The 14,007-nt window shown below is 36.1% G+C and overlaps 1 protein-coding gene across 2 annotated transcripts in view; it reads left to right on the top strand.

The window, feature by feature from the left end:
- Window positions 1–14,007, top strand: part of LOC100375960 (bifunctional purine biosynthesis protein ATIC-like) — a 45,255-nt gene that overhangs the window by 18,215 nt on the left and 13,033 nt on the right. For both annotated transcript variants that reach the window (XM_085494175.1, XM_085494176.1), the window contains exons 3-6: window positions 918–994; window positions 2,638–2,704; window positions 3,287–3,375; window positions 8,055–8,133. In XM_085494175.1, coding sequence (XP_085350301.1) covers window positions 918–994; window positions 2,638–2,704; window positions 3,287–3,375; window positions 8,055–8,133 — 312 coding nt within the window. The remainder of the gene's footprint in view (window positions 1–917; window positions 995–2,637; window positions 2,705–3,286; window positions 3,376–8,054; window positions 8,134–14,007) is intronic.

Genomic DNA, 14,007 nt, shown 5'->3' with positions numbered 1-14,007 from the left:
AAATACTCGTGGTAAACTAATCCGGCAGCCATGTTTGATGTTTTTTACCGCTTTTCGAATTCAGTACACCCAGAATGCGCTGTTCCCCTATGCAACTTAGATACCAAATCGTTACAGCGCCAACAGCGGTGGGTGGCCGACGGTTGCTGAATGGGGTAGGTCAAAAGGTCATCAGTTTGAATGAAAAATCGAACGAACATTGTAAATATGCCTAGAATTTAAATTTTTGTTTGAGTTTACATGCAGTCTGCTAGTATATTTGTTTATTTCCGTGTATATACATTTCGTTCGTATTTACTTCCTTCTTTCATGATCGGAAGACGATTATTATAAATACAGCTGTAAATTGAAACCACTGTAGTTGCGTATTTATTGTGAGCAATAAGTGGCAACAGTGTCGGGCGACAATGAATTCAGGCGATTGACACATTGTCATGAATACACTTGATAACTGCTTGCAGACTTCCAGTGGTCATTGTTATGTTTGGACTCTTGAAACAATAGCAAAATAAAGGGTTGGGCAACTACTCTTTTGTTTAGGCTTGGGAAGAACAATGCAAGCTTTTTACAAATAATTTCAGCTGGATGTACGTTGGTGGACGAGTGATGAGAGTAACTAGGCGGCTGTAAAAATTGAAACCCCTTGTGGAGAACACTGACTGACATGCATTATAAGTTGAGACTTTAGGGAATTTAGTTTTAAAAATTGTAATGAGAATCTCATAAAAAAATGTTTACAGCGGATGCGAGATATTAAATACCCCAAACTTGCGCACCTGGTAGACAATCAATGAGGGACTTCGCAACATCCCCAGACACTTTCCTAGATACTCTAATGACTGTTGTACACGCAATAAAGTTACATACCTGCTCAATAATAATAATTTTTAATTTTATTTCTTGTTCTTGTATTACAGTGATGTGTCTGATGTAACTGGTGCACCTGAAATGTTGGGAGGTAGAGTTAAGACGTTGCATCCAGCTGTACATGGAGGTATGACAGTAAATGATAATTTCATTAGATTTTGTGATAACGGAAAACAGCAGCTGTTGTTGTGATGTCTGTGTGTTGTACTCAAATGTCAGGTGATTATGGGGTAAACCACATCACCAATATTAAATACGTTATGTCACATTAGAACACTTTCCTGTGTTTACATTGGACACAGAAAATGTATACATGTAAACCACATCACCAATATTAAATATGTTATGTCACATTAGAACACTTTCCTGTGTTTACATTGGACACAGAAATGTATACATGTAAACCACATCACCAATATTAAATATGTTATGTCACATTAGAACACTTTCCTGTGTTTACAGTGGACACAGAAATGTATACATGTAAACCACATCACCAATATTAAATATGTTATGTCACATTAGATCACTTTGCTGTGTTTACATTGGACACAGAAATGTATACATGTAAACCACATCACCAATATTAAATATGTTATGTCACATTAGAACACTTTGCTGTGTTTACATTGGACACAGAAATGTATACATGTAAACCACATCACCAATATTAAATATGTTATGTCACATTAGAACACTTTCCTGTGTTTACATTGGACACAGAAATGTATACATGTAAACCACATCACCAATATTAAATATGTTATGTCACATTAGAACACTTTCCTGTGTTTACATTGAACACAGAAATGTATACATGTAAACCACATCACCAATATTAAATATGTTATGTCACATTAGAACACTTTCCTGTGTTTACATTGGACACAGAAATGTATACATGTAAACCACATCACCAATATTAAATATGTTATGTCACATTAGAACACTTTCCTGTGTTTACATTGGACACAGAAATGTATACATGTAAACCACATCACCAATATTAAATATGTTATGTCACATTAGAACACTTTCCTGTGTTTACATTGGACACAGAAATGTATACATGTAAACCACATCACCAATATTAAATATGTTATGTCACATTAGAACACTTTCCTGTGTTTACATTGGACACAGAAATGTATACATGTAAACCACATCACCAATATTAAATATGTTATGTCACATTAGAACACTTTCCTGTGTTTACATTGGACACAGAAATGTATACATGTAAACCACATCACCAATATTAAATATGTTATGTCACATTAGAACACTTTCCTGTGTTTACATTGAACACAGAAATGTATACATGTAAACCACATCACCAATATTAAATATGTTATGTCACATTAGAACACTTTCCTGTGTTTACAGTGGACACAGAAATGTATACATGTAACTCGTAATAAAACCATAATCCTGTCACTGTTCACAAATGTTCAGACAGAGAAAAACAATTTTCTTCAGCATTTTTTTGCTATCATCGTTAAGTAAATTACATTTATTAGTACAAACAGAAAAATCATTCCGCAAAGTATGGACTGGAGCAGTACTGACTCGTAACGATCTCTGCTGTGTGTTGGTCGATAAACGTGCTTTGTTGTATTCAAATAACCTCATTAATATTCATAGTTTAAATTTTGATGGCATAACACCTGTAGGAATCAGAGAACACTATTGGCTTTAGTTAACATGTAATGTAAAATTTCTCATAATTTATATTCTATTCTTAGATTATTATGTGTTTTGTATTTGCAGGCATTTTGGCACGTAATTCAGAAAGTGACCGTGCTGACATGGAAAAACAAGATTTTAAATACATCAAGTAAGTTATGACAGAATGCTAAACGCTTATACAAAAATGCATCTCATTGGTCATTCAATCCTTCATACCTACCAGCTAACCAATTATAGAACACCTTTCTATTTGATCTCATTGGTCATTCAATCCTTCATACCTACCAGCTAACCAATTAAAGAACACCTTTCTATTTGCTCTCATTGGTCATTCAATCCTTCATACCTACCAGGTAACCAATTACAGAACACCTTTCTATTTGCTCTCATTGGTCATTGAATCCTTCATACCTACCAGCTAACCAATTACAGAACACTTTTCTATTTGCTCTCATTGGTCATTCAATCCTTCATACCTACCAGCTAACCAATTACAGAACACCTTTCTATTTGCTCTCATTGGTCATTGAATCCTTCATACCTACCAGCTAACCAATTACAGAACACCTTTCTATTTGATCTCATTGGTCATTGAATCCTTCATACCTACCAGCTATACAATTACAGAACACCTTTTTATTTGCTCTCATTCACAATTTGATTTGAGCGTTGACTGTTAAATATTATAAATATCTATTTGTCTCATGACCATTATGCTGTTTATCTGTAGGTTGGTTGCTTGTAATTTGTATCCATTTGTAAACACTGTATCAAAAGAAGGTGTGACTGTAGCAGAAGCTGTGGAACAAATTGATATTGGTAAGTAAAAAAGTGATGGTAGTTTAGCTAATATGACTCGATATACTAGCAATGTAAATGTATATAAATATGGGTATATAAATGGCATGTGTGGGTATACTTAACATGGGTGGGTATACTAGGCAATGTAAATGTATATAAATATGGGTATATAAATGGTACATGTTTGTGGGTATACTTCACATGGGTGGGTATACTAGGTGCAGTGTAAATGTATATAAATATGGGTATATAAATGGCATGTGTGGGTATACTTCACATGGGTGGGTATACTAGGCAATGTAAATGTATATAAATATGGGTATATAAATGGCATGTGTGGGTATACTTCACATGGGTGGGTATACTATGCAATGTAAATGTATATAAATATGGGTATATAAATGGCATGTGTGGGTATACTTAACATGGGTGGGTATACTATGCAATGTAAATGTATATAAATATGGGTATTGAAATGGCATGTGTGGGTATATACCCCACATGGGTGGGTATACTAGGCAATGTAAATGTATATAAATATAGGTATATAAATGGCACATGTTTGTGGGTATACTTCACATGAGTGGGTATACTAGGCAGTGTAAATTGATATAAATATGGGTATATAAATGGCATGTGTGGGTATACTTCACATGGGTAGGTATACTAGGCAATGTAAATGTATATAAATATGGGTATATAAATGGCATGTGTGGATATACTTCACATGGGTGGGTATACTAGGCAATGTAAATGTATATAAATATGGGTATCGAAATGGCATGTGTGGGTAATACCCCACATGGGTGGGTATACTAGGCAATGTAAATGTATATAAATATGGGTATATAAATGGCATGTGTGGGTATACTAGGCAATGTAAATGTATATAAATATAGGTATATAAATGGCACATGTTTGTGGGTATACTTCACATGGGTGGGTATACTAGGTAGTGTAAATGTATATAAATATGGGTATATAAATGGCATGTGTGGGTATACTTCATGGGTGGGTATACTAGGCAGTGTAAATGTATATAAATATGGGTATATAAATGGCATGTATGGGTATACTTCACATGGGTGGGTATACTAGGCAGTGTAAATGTATATAAATATGGGTATATAAATGGCATGTGTGGGTATACCCCACATGGGTGTGTATACTAGGCAATGTAAATGTATATAAATATGGGTATATAAATGGCATGTGTGGGTATACTTCACATGGGTGTGTATACTAGGCAATGTAAATGTATATAAATACGGGTATATAAATGGCATGTGTGGGTATACTTCACATGGGTGGGTATACTAGGCAATGTAAATGTATATAAATATGGGTATATAAATGGCATGTGTGGGTATACCCCACATGGGTGTGTATACTAGGCAATGTAAATGTATATAAATATGGGTATATAAATGGCACATGTTTGTGGGTATACTTCACATGGGTGGGTATACTAGGCGCAGTGTAAATGTATATAAATATGGGTATATAAATGGCATATGTGGGTATACTTCACATGGGTGGGTATACTAGGCAGTGTAAATGTATATAAATATGGGTATATAAATGGCGTGTGTGGGTATACCCCACATGGGTGGGTATACTAGGCAATGTAAATGTATATAAATATGGGTATATAAATGGCATGTATGGGTATACCCCACATGGGTGGGTATACTAGGCAATGTAAATGTATATAAATATGGGTATATAAATGGCATGTATGGGTATACCCCACATGGGTGGGTATACTAGGCAGTGTAAATGTATATAAATATGGGTATATAAATGGCATGTGTGGGTATACCCCACATGGGTGGGTATACTAGGCAATGTAAATGTATATAAATATGGGTATATAAATGGCATGTGTGGGTATACTTCACATGGGTGGGTATACTAGGCAGTGTAAATGTATATAAATATGGGTATATAAATGGCATGTGTGGGTATACCTCACATGGGTGGGTATACTAGGCAATGTAAATGTATATAAATATGGGTATATAAATGGCATGTGTGGGTATACCTCACATGGTGGGTGGGTATACTAGGCAGTGTAAATGTATATAAATATGGGTATATAAATGGCATGTGTGGGTATACCCCACATGGGTGGGTATACTAGGCAATGTAAATGTATATAAATATGGGTATATAAATGGCATGTGTGGGTATACTTCACATGGGTGAGTATACTAGGCAGTGTAAATGTATATAAATATGGGTATATAAATGGCATGTGTGGGTATACTTCACATGGGTGAGTATACTAGGCAGTGTAAATGTATATAAATATGGGTATATAAATGGAATGTGTGGGTATACTTAACATGGGTGGGTATACTAGGCAATGTAAATGTATATAAATATGGGTATATAAATGGCATATGTGGGTATACTTTGCATGGGTGTGGGTATACTAGGCAGTCAGGGTTTTTTCTAAGGAAAAACTGCAGGAGCCCTGCAATTTAACAGCGCCACCAAGTGAATTTTATGGTTGCCAGAGGATCTGCTCCCCAGGGTGAGGGACCGCATGGCCATGGCATGAGGGTGCTGCACCCCTGTTCCTTTGTTTAAAACATCTCTGGGCAGTAGTTGGTATACTAGGTGGTAGTTGGTATACTAGGTGATAGTTGGTATACTAGGTGGTAGTTGGTATACAAGTCATAGGTGGGTATATTAGGCAATCGGTTGATGTAACATTGGTGCAATAGTTGGGTATATGTAAGTCATGGTGGCAATAGATGGGTATACTAGGCATACCTTACCTGGGTAGGTACATGTACACTAGGCAATATATGGGATTATACATGTCATGGTGGCAATAGGTAGGTATACTAGGCATAGATGGGTATACTAGGCATACCTTACCTGGGTAGGTACATGTACACTAGGCATTATATGGTAATATACATGTCATGGTGGCAATAGGTGGGTATACTAGGCATAGATGGGTATACTAGGCATACCTTACCTGGGTAGGTACATGTACACTAGGCATTATATGGTAATATACATGTCATGGTGGCAATAGGTGGGTATACTAGGCATAGATGGGTATACTAGGCATACCTTACCTGGGTAGGTACATGTACACTAGGCAATAGTTGGATATATACATGTCATGGTGGCAATAGGTGGGTATACTAGGCATAGATGGGTATACTAGGCATACCTTACCTGGGTAGGTACATGTACACTAGGCAATATATGGTAATATACATGTCTTGGTGGCAATAGGTGGGTATACTAGGCATACCTTACTTGGGTAGGTACATGTACACTAGGCAATATATGATAATATACATGTCATGGTGGCAATAGGTGGGTAACTAGGCATAGATGGGTATACTAGGCATACCTTACTTGGGTAGGTACATGTACACGAGGCAATATATGGGAATATACATGTCATGGTGGCAATAGGTGGGTATACTAGACATAGATGGGTATACTAGGCATACCTTACCTGGGTAGGTACATGTACACTAGACAATATTTGGGAATATACAAGTCATGGTGGCAATAGGTGGGTATACTAGGCATAGATGGGTATACTAGGCATACTTTACTTGGGTAGGTACATGTACACTAGGCAATATTTGGGAATATACATGTCTTGGGGGAAATAGATAGGTATACTTTACCTGGTTGGTTATGTACAGTGGGTAGGTATAATAGGCTATACAATTCATAGTTAGGTATACCTTACTTTTGTTGGGAACATGTGGATATACACTACCTTGACGAGTGTATTAGTCTATACATGGGTGAAGATGGGTGGATGTACTTGAAATGAAAAGGTGTACTTGAGATGGATGGGTATACTTGAGATGGGTGGTTATACTTGGGATGGGTGGGTATACTTGAGATGGGTGGGTATAGCTGAAATATGTGGGTATACCTGAAATGGGTTAGTATACTTGATGTGAATGGATTTACTTAAAATGGGTAGGTGTACTTGAAATGAATAGGAATACTTGAAATGGTTGGCTGTACTTGAAATGGGTGGGTGTACTTGAAATGGGTGGGTGTACTTGAAATGGGTGGGTGTACTTGGTATGGATGGGTGTACTTGGTATGGATGGGTGTACTTGGTATGGATGGGTGTACTTGGTATGGATGGGTGTACTTGGTATGGATGGGTGTACTTGGTATGGATGGGTGTACTTGGTATGGATGGGTGTACTTGGTATGGATGGGTGTACTTGGAATGGATGGGTGTACTTGGAATGGATGGGTGTACTTGAGATGGGTGGGTATTCTTGAAATGGGTGAGTATACTTAAAATGGGTGGGTATACCTGAAATGGGTGGGTATATTTGATGTGAATGGATTTACTTAAAATGGGTGGGTGTACTTGAAATGAATAGGTATACTTGAAATGGGTGGGTGTGCTTGAAATGGGTTGGTATACTTGAAATGGGTGGGTATGTTTGAAATGGGAGGGTATGTTTGAAATGGGTAGCTGTACCTGAAATTGGTTTGTATATTTGATGTAGATGGGTATACAAGGCATGGGTTGGTTTATTGTACTTGAAACAAATTGGTAACTTGAAATAAAATGACAAAATTAACAAGTTATGTGTTATTCTTCTATCAAATTTGGGCACATGACCTAATGATCTCTAAAGGTCACCTGTGTCATCTTTCTGTAATATTTGTAATGTTTATTGTAGGTGGAGTTACATTACTCAGAGCTGCAGCCAAGAATCATAGCAGAGTGACTGTAGTATGTGATCCAAATGACTACAACAGGTAATAATACACACCACAAAATAAATAGATGCAAAAATAAAATTGCAAAAATGACATGAATAAAGACAGGCTGCTTTTATTTAAGAAAAGTACCAGCAGACAACATTTCAACAACAATTAAAATTAATGAGGTCACATGTTAGACAATCAGGTAGCTTGAATTATCAGTAACATGAGGTCGAAATGAAGTTGGTACCATGTATTTACCTGGTTTGGTTATCTAAATATGGTTTTCAGGATATATAATGAGCCATGTTCTTATGCACAATAATGAGATTACATAATCATATATAGCCATTTCTAATGTCAGTTACATCTTTCATTCAATGTCTTCATAATGTCACTAGTTACATGTCCTGCTCTGCGACAGTGTTTCAGATATGACTGCTATGCATATTAATGAGTTCACATGACCATATATGGTCATCTGTTATTTTAATCAAATCTCTTGTTCAACGTTGTCATAATAACACAGGATTCATCACCCTAACTGTGACAGTGTTTGAGTTATAACAGTTATGCCTATTAATGAGGTTAGAAGCCCCCACCCCATGGGTGCCCAGCCACGTGGCCTAGCAGTGTGCTATTTGGGCAAAATGATGCATCCGATGACACAAATGCACATACAAAATTTGAAAGAAATCAGACTAATACAAAACTTGTAGTTGCATAATTTCTATTTTCACAAAATCCAAGATGGCGGCCAAACCACGTGACTGATCATAATAATATTATTTTTCTCGTATGCAACTAAGGCCAGGCATGGTAAATATAGAAACATCTAGTAGATTGGTTGAATCGTCTCTGAGAAACAAATACCCAAACTTTTGGTCAATTTTACTTAAAATCCAAAATGGCGGCCAAACCATGTGACTGATCTGAAATTTTTTTTAGGTTTCTGAAAGGGCTTGATACACAGATGCCATGAAGCAAAATTGAAAATATTCCCTCAAGTGTTGCCAGAGTAAAAAACTACTTCCTGTTTAGAAGAAATCCAAAATGGTGGCCAAACCACGTGACCAATCGTAAACATTTTTTCAAACATAAATGGGATTCATATATAGAAGCTAAATACTACATATGAGAGCATTCTGCTTGGTGGTTTTGAAGAAGAAGATTTTCAAGTGTTTTTTGCCGTTTTTAGGAAAAACAAAATGGCGGGAAAAGTCACATGACCGCTAAAGTTTTTATTGCTGATATTTATTACACATGAGTTGTACTATATACCATAAAAAAATCTAGACGCCTAGACCCTCAGAAAGTGGTCAAACAGCCACTTCCGGTTTTATTTCAATCCAATATGGCTGCCAAACTAATTGACCAATCGAAATTCTGAAAGCATGTTGCACCAGTTCACATTATGGACTATCAGTATAGAGCATTATCAGACCATTCCGTTCAGCGGTTTTCTCAAACGGCTTGACGAAAAAAGTTACGGAAGAAAGAAGAAGAAAGAAAGATTAAAGCCGCAAGCGGCGTCACCGGGGCCCAAGCTGACAAGATTCTGTTTCATAATTAATGAGGTCACATGTTAGACAATCAGGTAGCTCTTATTATCAGTAACATGAGGTCGAAATAAAGTAGGTACCATGTATTTACCTGCTTTGGTTATCGAAATATGGTTTTCAGGATATATAATGAGCCATGTTCTTATGCACAATAATGAGATTACATAATCATATATAGCCATTTCTAGTGTCAGTTACATCTTTCATTCAATGTCTTCATAATAACACTAGTTACATGTCCTGTTCTGTGACAGTGTTTCAGATATGACTGCTATGCATATTAATGAGTTCACATGACCATATATGGTCATCTGTTATGTTAATCAAATCTCTTCTTCACTGTTGTCATAATGACACAGGATTCATCTTCCTAACTGCAACAGTGTTTGAGATATAACGAGTACGCATATTAATGAGCTCACGTGACTATATATGGTCATCTGTTATTTTAATCAAATCTTTTGTTCATTGTTGTCATAATAACACAGGATTCCACTTCCTAACTGCAACTGTGTTTGAGATATAATGGTTATGCATATTAATGAGCTCACATGACCATAAATGGTCATTTGTTATTTTAATCAAATCTCTTGCTCAACGTTGTCATAATAACACAGGATTCATCATCCTAACTACTACAGTGCTTGAGATATAATGGTTATGCATATTAATGAGTTCACATGACAATATATGGTCATCTGTTATTTTAATCAAATCTCTTGTTCACTGTTGTCATAATAACACAGGATTCATCTTCCTAACTGCGACAGTGTTTTAGATATGACTGCTATGCATATTAATGAGTTCACATGACCATATATGGTTATCTGTTATTTTAATCAAATCTCTTGTTCACTGTTGTCATAATGACACAGGATTTATCTTCCTAACTGCGACAGTGTTTAAGATATAATTGTTATGCATATTAATGAGTTCACATGACCATATATGGTTATCTGTTATTTTAATCAAATCTCTTGTTCACTGTTGTCATAATAACACAGGATTCCACTTCCTAACTGCAACAGTGTTTGAGATATGACAGTTATGCATATTAATGAGCTCACATGACCATATATGGTCATTTGTTATTTTAATCGAATCTCTTGTTCAAGGTTGTCATAATAACACAGGATTCATCATCCTAACTACAACAGTGCTTGAGTTATAACAGTTATGCATATTAATGAGGTTAGAAGCCCCCACCCCATGGGTGCCCAGCCACGTGGCCTAACAGTGTGCTATTGGGGCAAAATGATGCATCTGATGACACAAATGCACATACAAAATTTGAAAAAAATCAGACTAATACAAAACATGTAGTTGCATAATTTCTATTTTCACAAAATCCAAGATGGCGGCCAAACCACGTGACTGATCAAAATAATATTATTTTTCTCGTATGCAGCTAAGGCCAGGCATGGTAAATATAAAAACATCTAGTAGATTGGTTGAATCGTCTCTGAGAAACAAATACCCAAACTTTTGGTCAATTTTGCTTAAAATCCAAAATGGCGGCTAAACCATGTGACTGATCTGAAATTTTTTTTAGGTTTCTGAAAGGGCTTGATACACAGATGCCATGAAGCAAAATTGAAAATATTCCCTCAAGTGTTGCCAGAGTAAAAAACTACTTCCTGTTTAGAAGAAATCCAAAATGGTGGCCAAACCACGTGACCAATCGTAAACATTTTTTCAAACATAAATGGGATTCATATATAGAAGCTAAATACTACATATGAGAGCATTCTGCTTGGTGGTTCTGAAGAAGAAGATTTTCAAGTGTTTTTTGCCGTTTTTAGGAAAAACAAAATGGCGGGAAAAGTCACATGACCGCTAAAGTTTTTATTGCTGATATTTATTACACATGAGTTGTACTATATACCATAAAAAATCTAGACGCCTAGACCCTCAGAAAGTGGTCAAACAGCCACTTCCGGTTTTATTTCAATCCAATATGGCTGCCAAACTAATTGTCCAATCGAAATTCTGAAAGCATGTTGCACCAGTTCACATTATGGACTATCAGTATAGAGCATTATCAGACCATTCTGTTCAGCGGTTTTCTCAAACGGCTTGACGAAAAAAGTTACGGAAGAAAGAAAGAAAGAAAGAAAGAAAAAACTGAACGATAATAATAGGGGCCTCGCCCTTTGGGCTTGGGCCCCTAATTAAAGCCGCAAGCGGCGTCACCGGGGCCCAAGCTGACAAGATTCTGTTTCATAATTAATGTGGTCACATGTTAGACAATCAGGTAGCTTGAATTATCAGTAACATGAGGTCGAAATGAAGTTGGTACCATGTATTTACCTGGTTTGGTTATCGAAATATGGTTTTCAGGATATATAATGAGCCATGTTCTTAATAATGAGATTACATAATCATATATAGCCATTTCTAATGTCAGTTACATCTTTCATTCAATGTCTTCATAATGACACTTGTTACATGTCCTGCTCTGCGACAGTGTTTTAGATATGACTGCTTGCATATTAATGAGTTCACATGACCATATATGGTCATCTGTTATTTTTAATCAAATCTCTTGTTCACTGTTGTCATAATAACACAGGATTCATCTTCCTAACTGCAACAGTGTTTAAGATATAATGGTTATGCATATTAATGAGTTCACATGACCATATATGGTTATCTGTTATTTTAATCAAATCTCTTGTTCACTGTTGTCATAATAACACAGGATTCATCTTCCTAACTGCAACAGTGTTTAAGATATAATGGTTATGCATATTAATGAGTTCACATGACCATATATGGTCATCTGTTATTTTAATCAAATCTTTTGTTCAATGTTGTCATAATAACACAGGATTCCACTTCCTAACTGCAAAAGTGTTTGAGATATGACAGTTATGCATATTAATGAGCTCACATGACCATATATGGTCATTTGTTATTTTAATCGAATCTCTTGTTCAAGGTTGTCATAATAACACAGGATTCATCATCCTAACTATAACAGTGCTTGAGTTATAACAGTTATGCATATTAATGAGGTTAGAAGCCCCCACCCCATGGGTGCCCAGCCACGAGGCCTAACAGTGTGCTATTGGGGCAAAATGATGCATCTGATGACACAAATGCACATACAAAATTTGAAAGAAATCAGACTAATACAAAACATGTAGTTGCATAATTTCTATTTTCACAAAATCCAAGATGGCGGCCAAACCACGTGACTGATCAAAATAATATTATTTTTCTCGTATGCAGCTAAGGCCATGCATGGTAAATATAGAAACATCTAGTAGATTGGTTGAATCGTCTCTGAGAAACAAATACCCAAACTTTTGGTCAATTTTACTTAAAATCCAAAATGGCGGCCAAACCATGTGACTGATCTGAAATTTTTTTTAGGTTTCTGAAAGGGCTTGATACACAGATGCCATGAAGCAAAATTGAAAATATTCCCTCAAGTGTTGCCAGAGTAAAAAACTACTTCCTGTTTAGAAGAAATCCAAAATGGTGGCCAAACCACGTGACCAATCGTAAACATTTTGTCAAACATAAATGGGATTCATATATAGAAGCTAAATACTACATATGAGAGCATTCTGCTTGGTGGTTCTGAAGAAGAAGATTTTTGAGTGTTTTATGCCGTTTTTAGGAAAAACAAAATGGCGGGAAAAGTCACATGACCGCTAAAGTTTTTATTGCTGATATTTATTACACATGAGTTGTACTATATACCATAAAAAAATCTAAACGCCTAGACCCTCAGAAAGTGGTCAAACAGCCACTTCCGGTTTTATTTCAATCCAATATGGCTGCCAAACTAATTGTCCAATCGAAATTCTGAAAGCGTGTTGCACCAGTTCACATTATGGACTATCAGTATAGAGCATTATCAGACCATTCTGTTCAGCGGTTTTCTCAAACGGCTTGACGAAAAAAGTTACGGAAGAAAGAAGATGATGAAGAAGAAGAAAAAACCGGACAATAAGAATAGGGGCCTCGCCCTTTGGGCTTGGGCCCCTAAAGAAAAAACCAGACAATAAGAATAGGGGCCTCGCCCTTTGGGCTTGGGCCCCTAAAAATGGCGGCCATGTACAGAACAGCTATATTTGCATAATCTATAAATAGCATAGTTACCAAGCAACATAGAGGGCGATATTGTTAAATCCACTTGCATAGTGAAATACATACCTAGGCATTTGTAAAGAATCAAAAAGCTAAGACTACCGACAAAAAACAAAATAAAGAAAAAAGAACAAAATTAATTTTCGCTATTGTTGCTAAAAGGAGGATGAATCAATGAAAATAAAATCCAGCAAGAACATTTTTTTTCGATATTTTACAATCATTACATCATAGAACAGTGAAAATAAATTTTAAACAAAATAGC

This window comes from Saccoglossus kowalevskii, chromosome 20, assembly GCF_978046115.1.
Source record: "Saccoglossus kowalevskii chromosome 20, keSacKowa6.1, whole genome shotgun sequence".
In the NCBI taxonomy this organism is placed as follows: Eukaryota; Metazoa; Hemichordata; class Enteropneusta; family Harrimaniidae; genus Saccoglossus; species Saccoglossus kowalevskii.
This window is presented reverse-complemented; position numbering and strand designations above follow the sequence as displayed.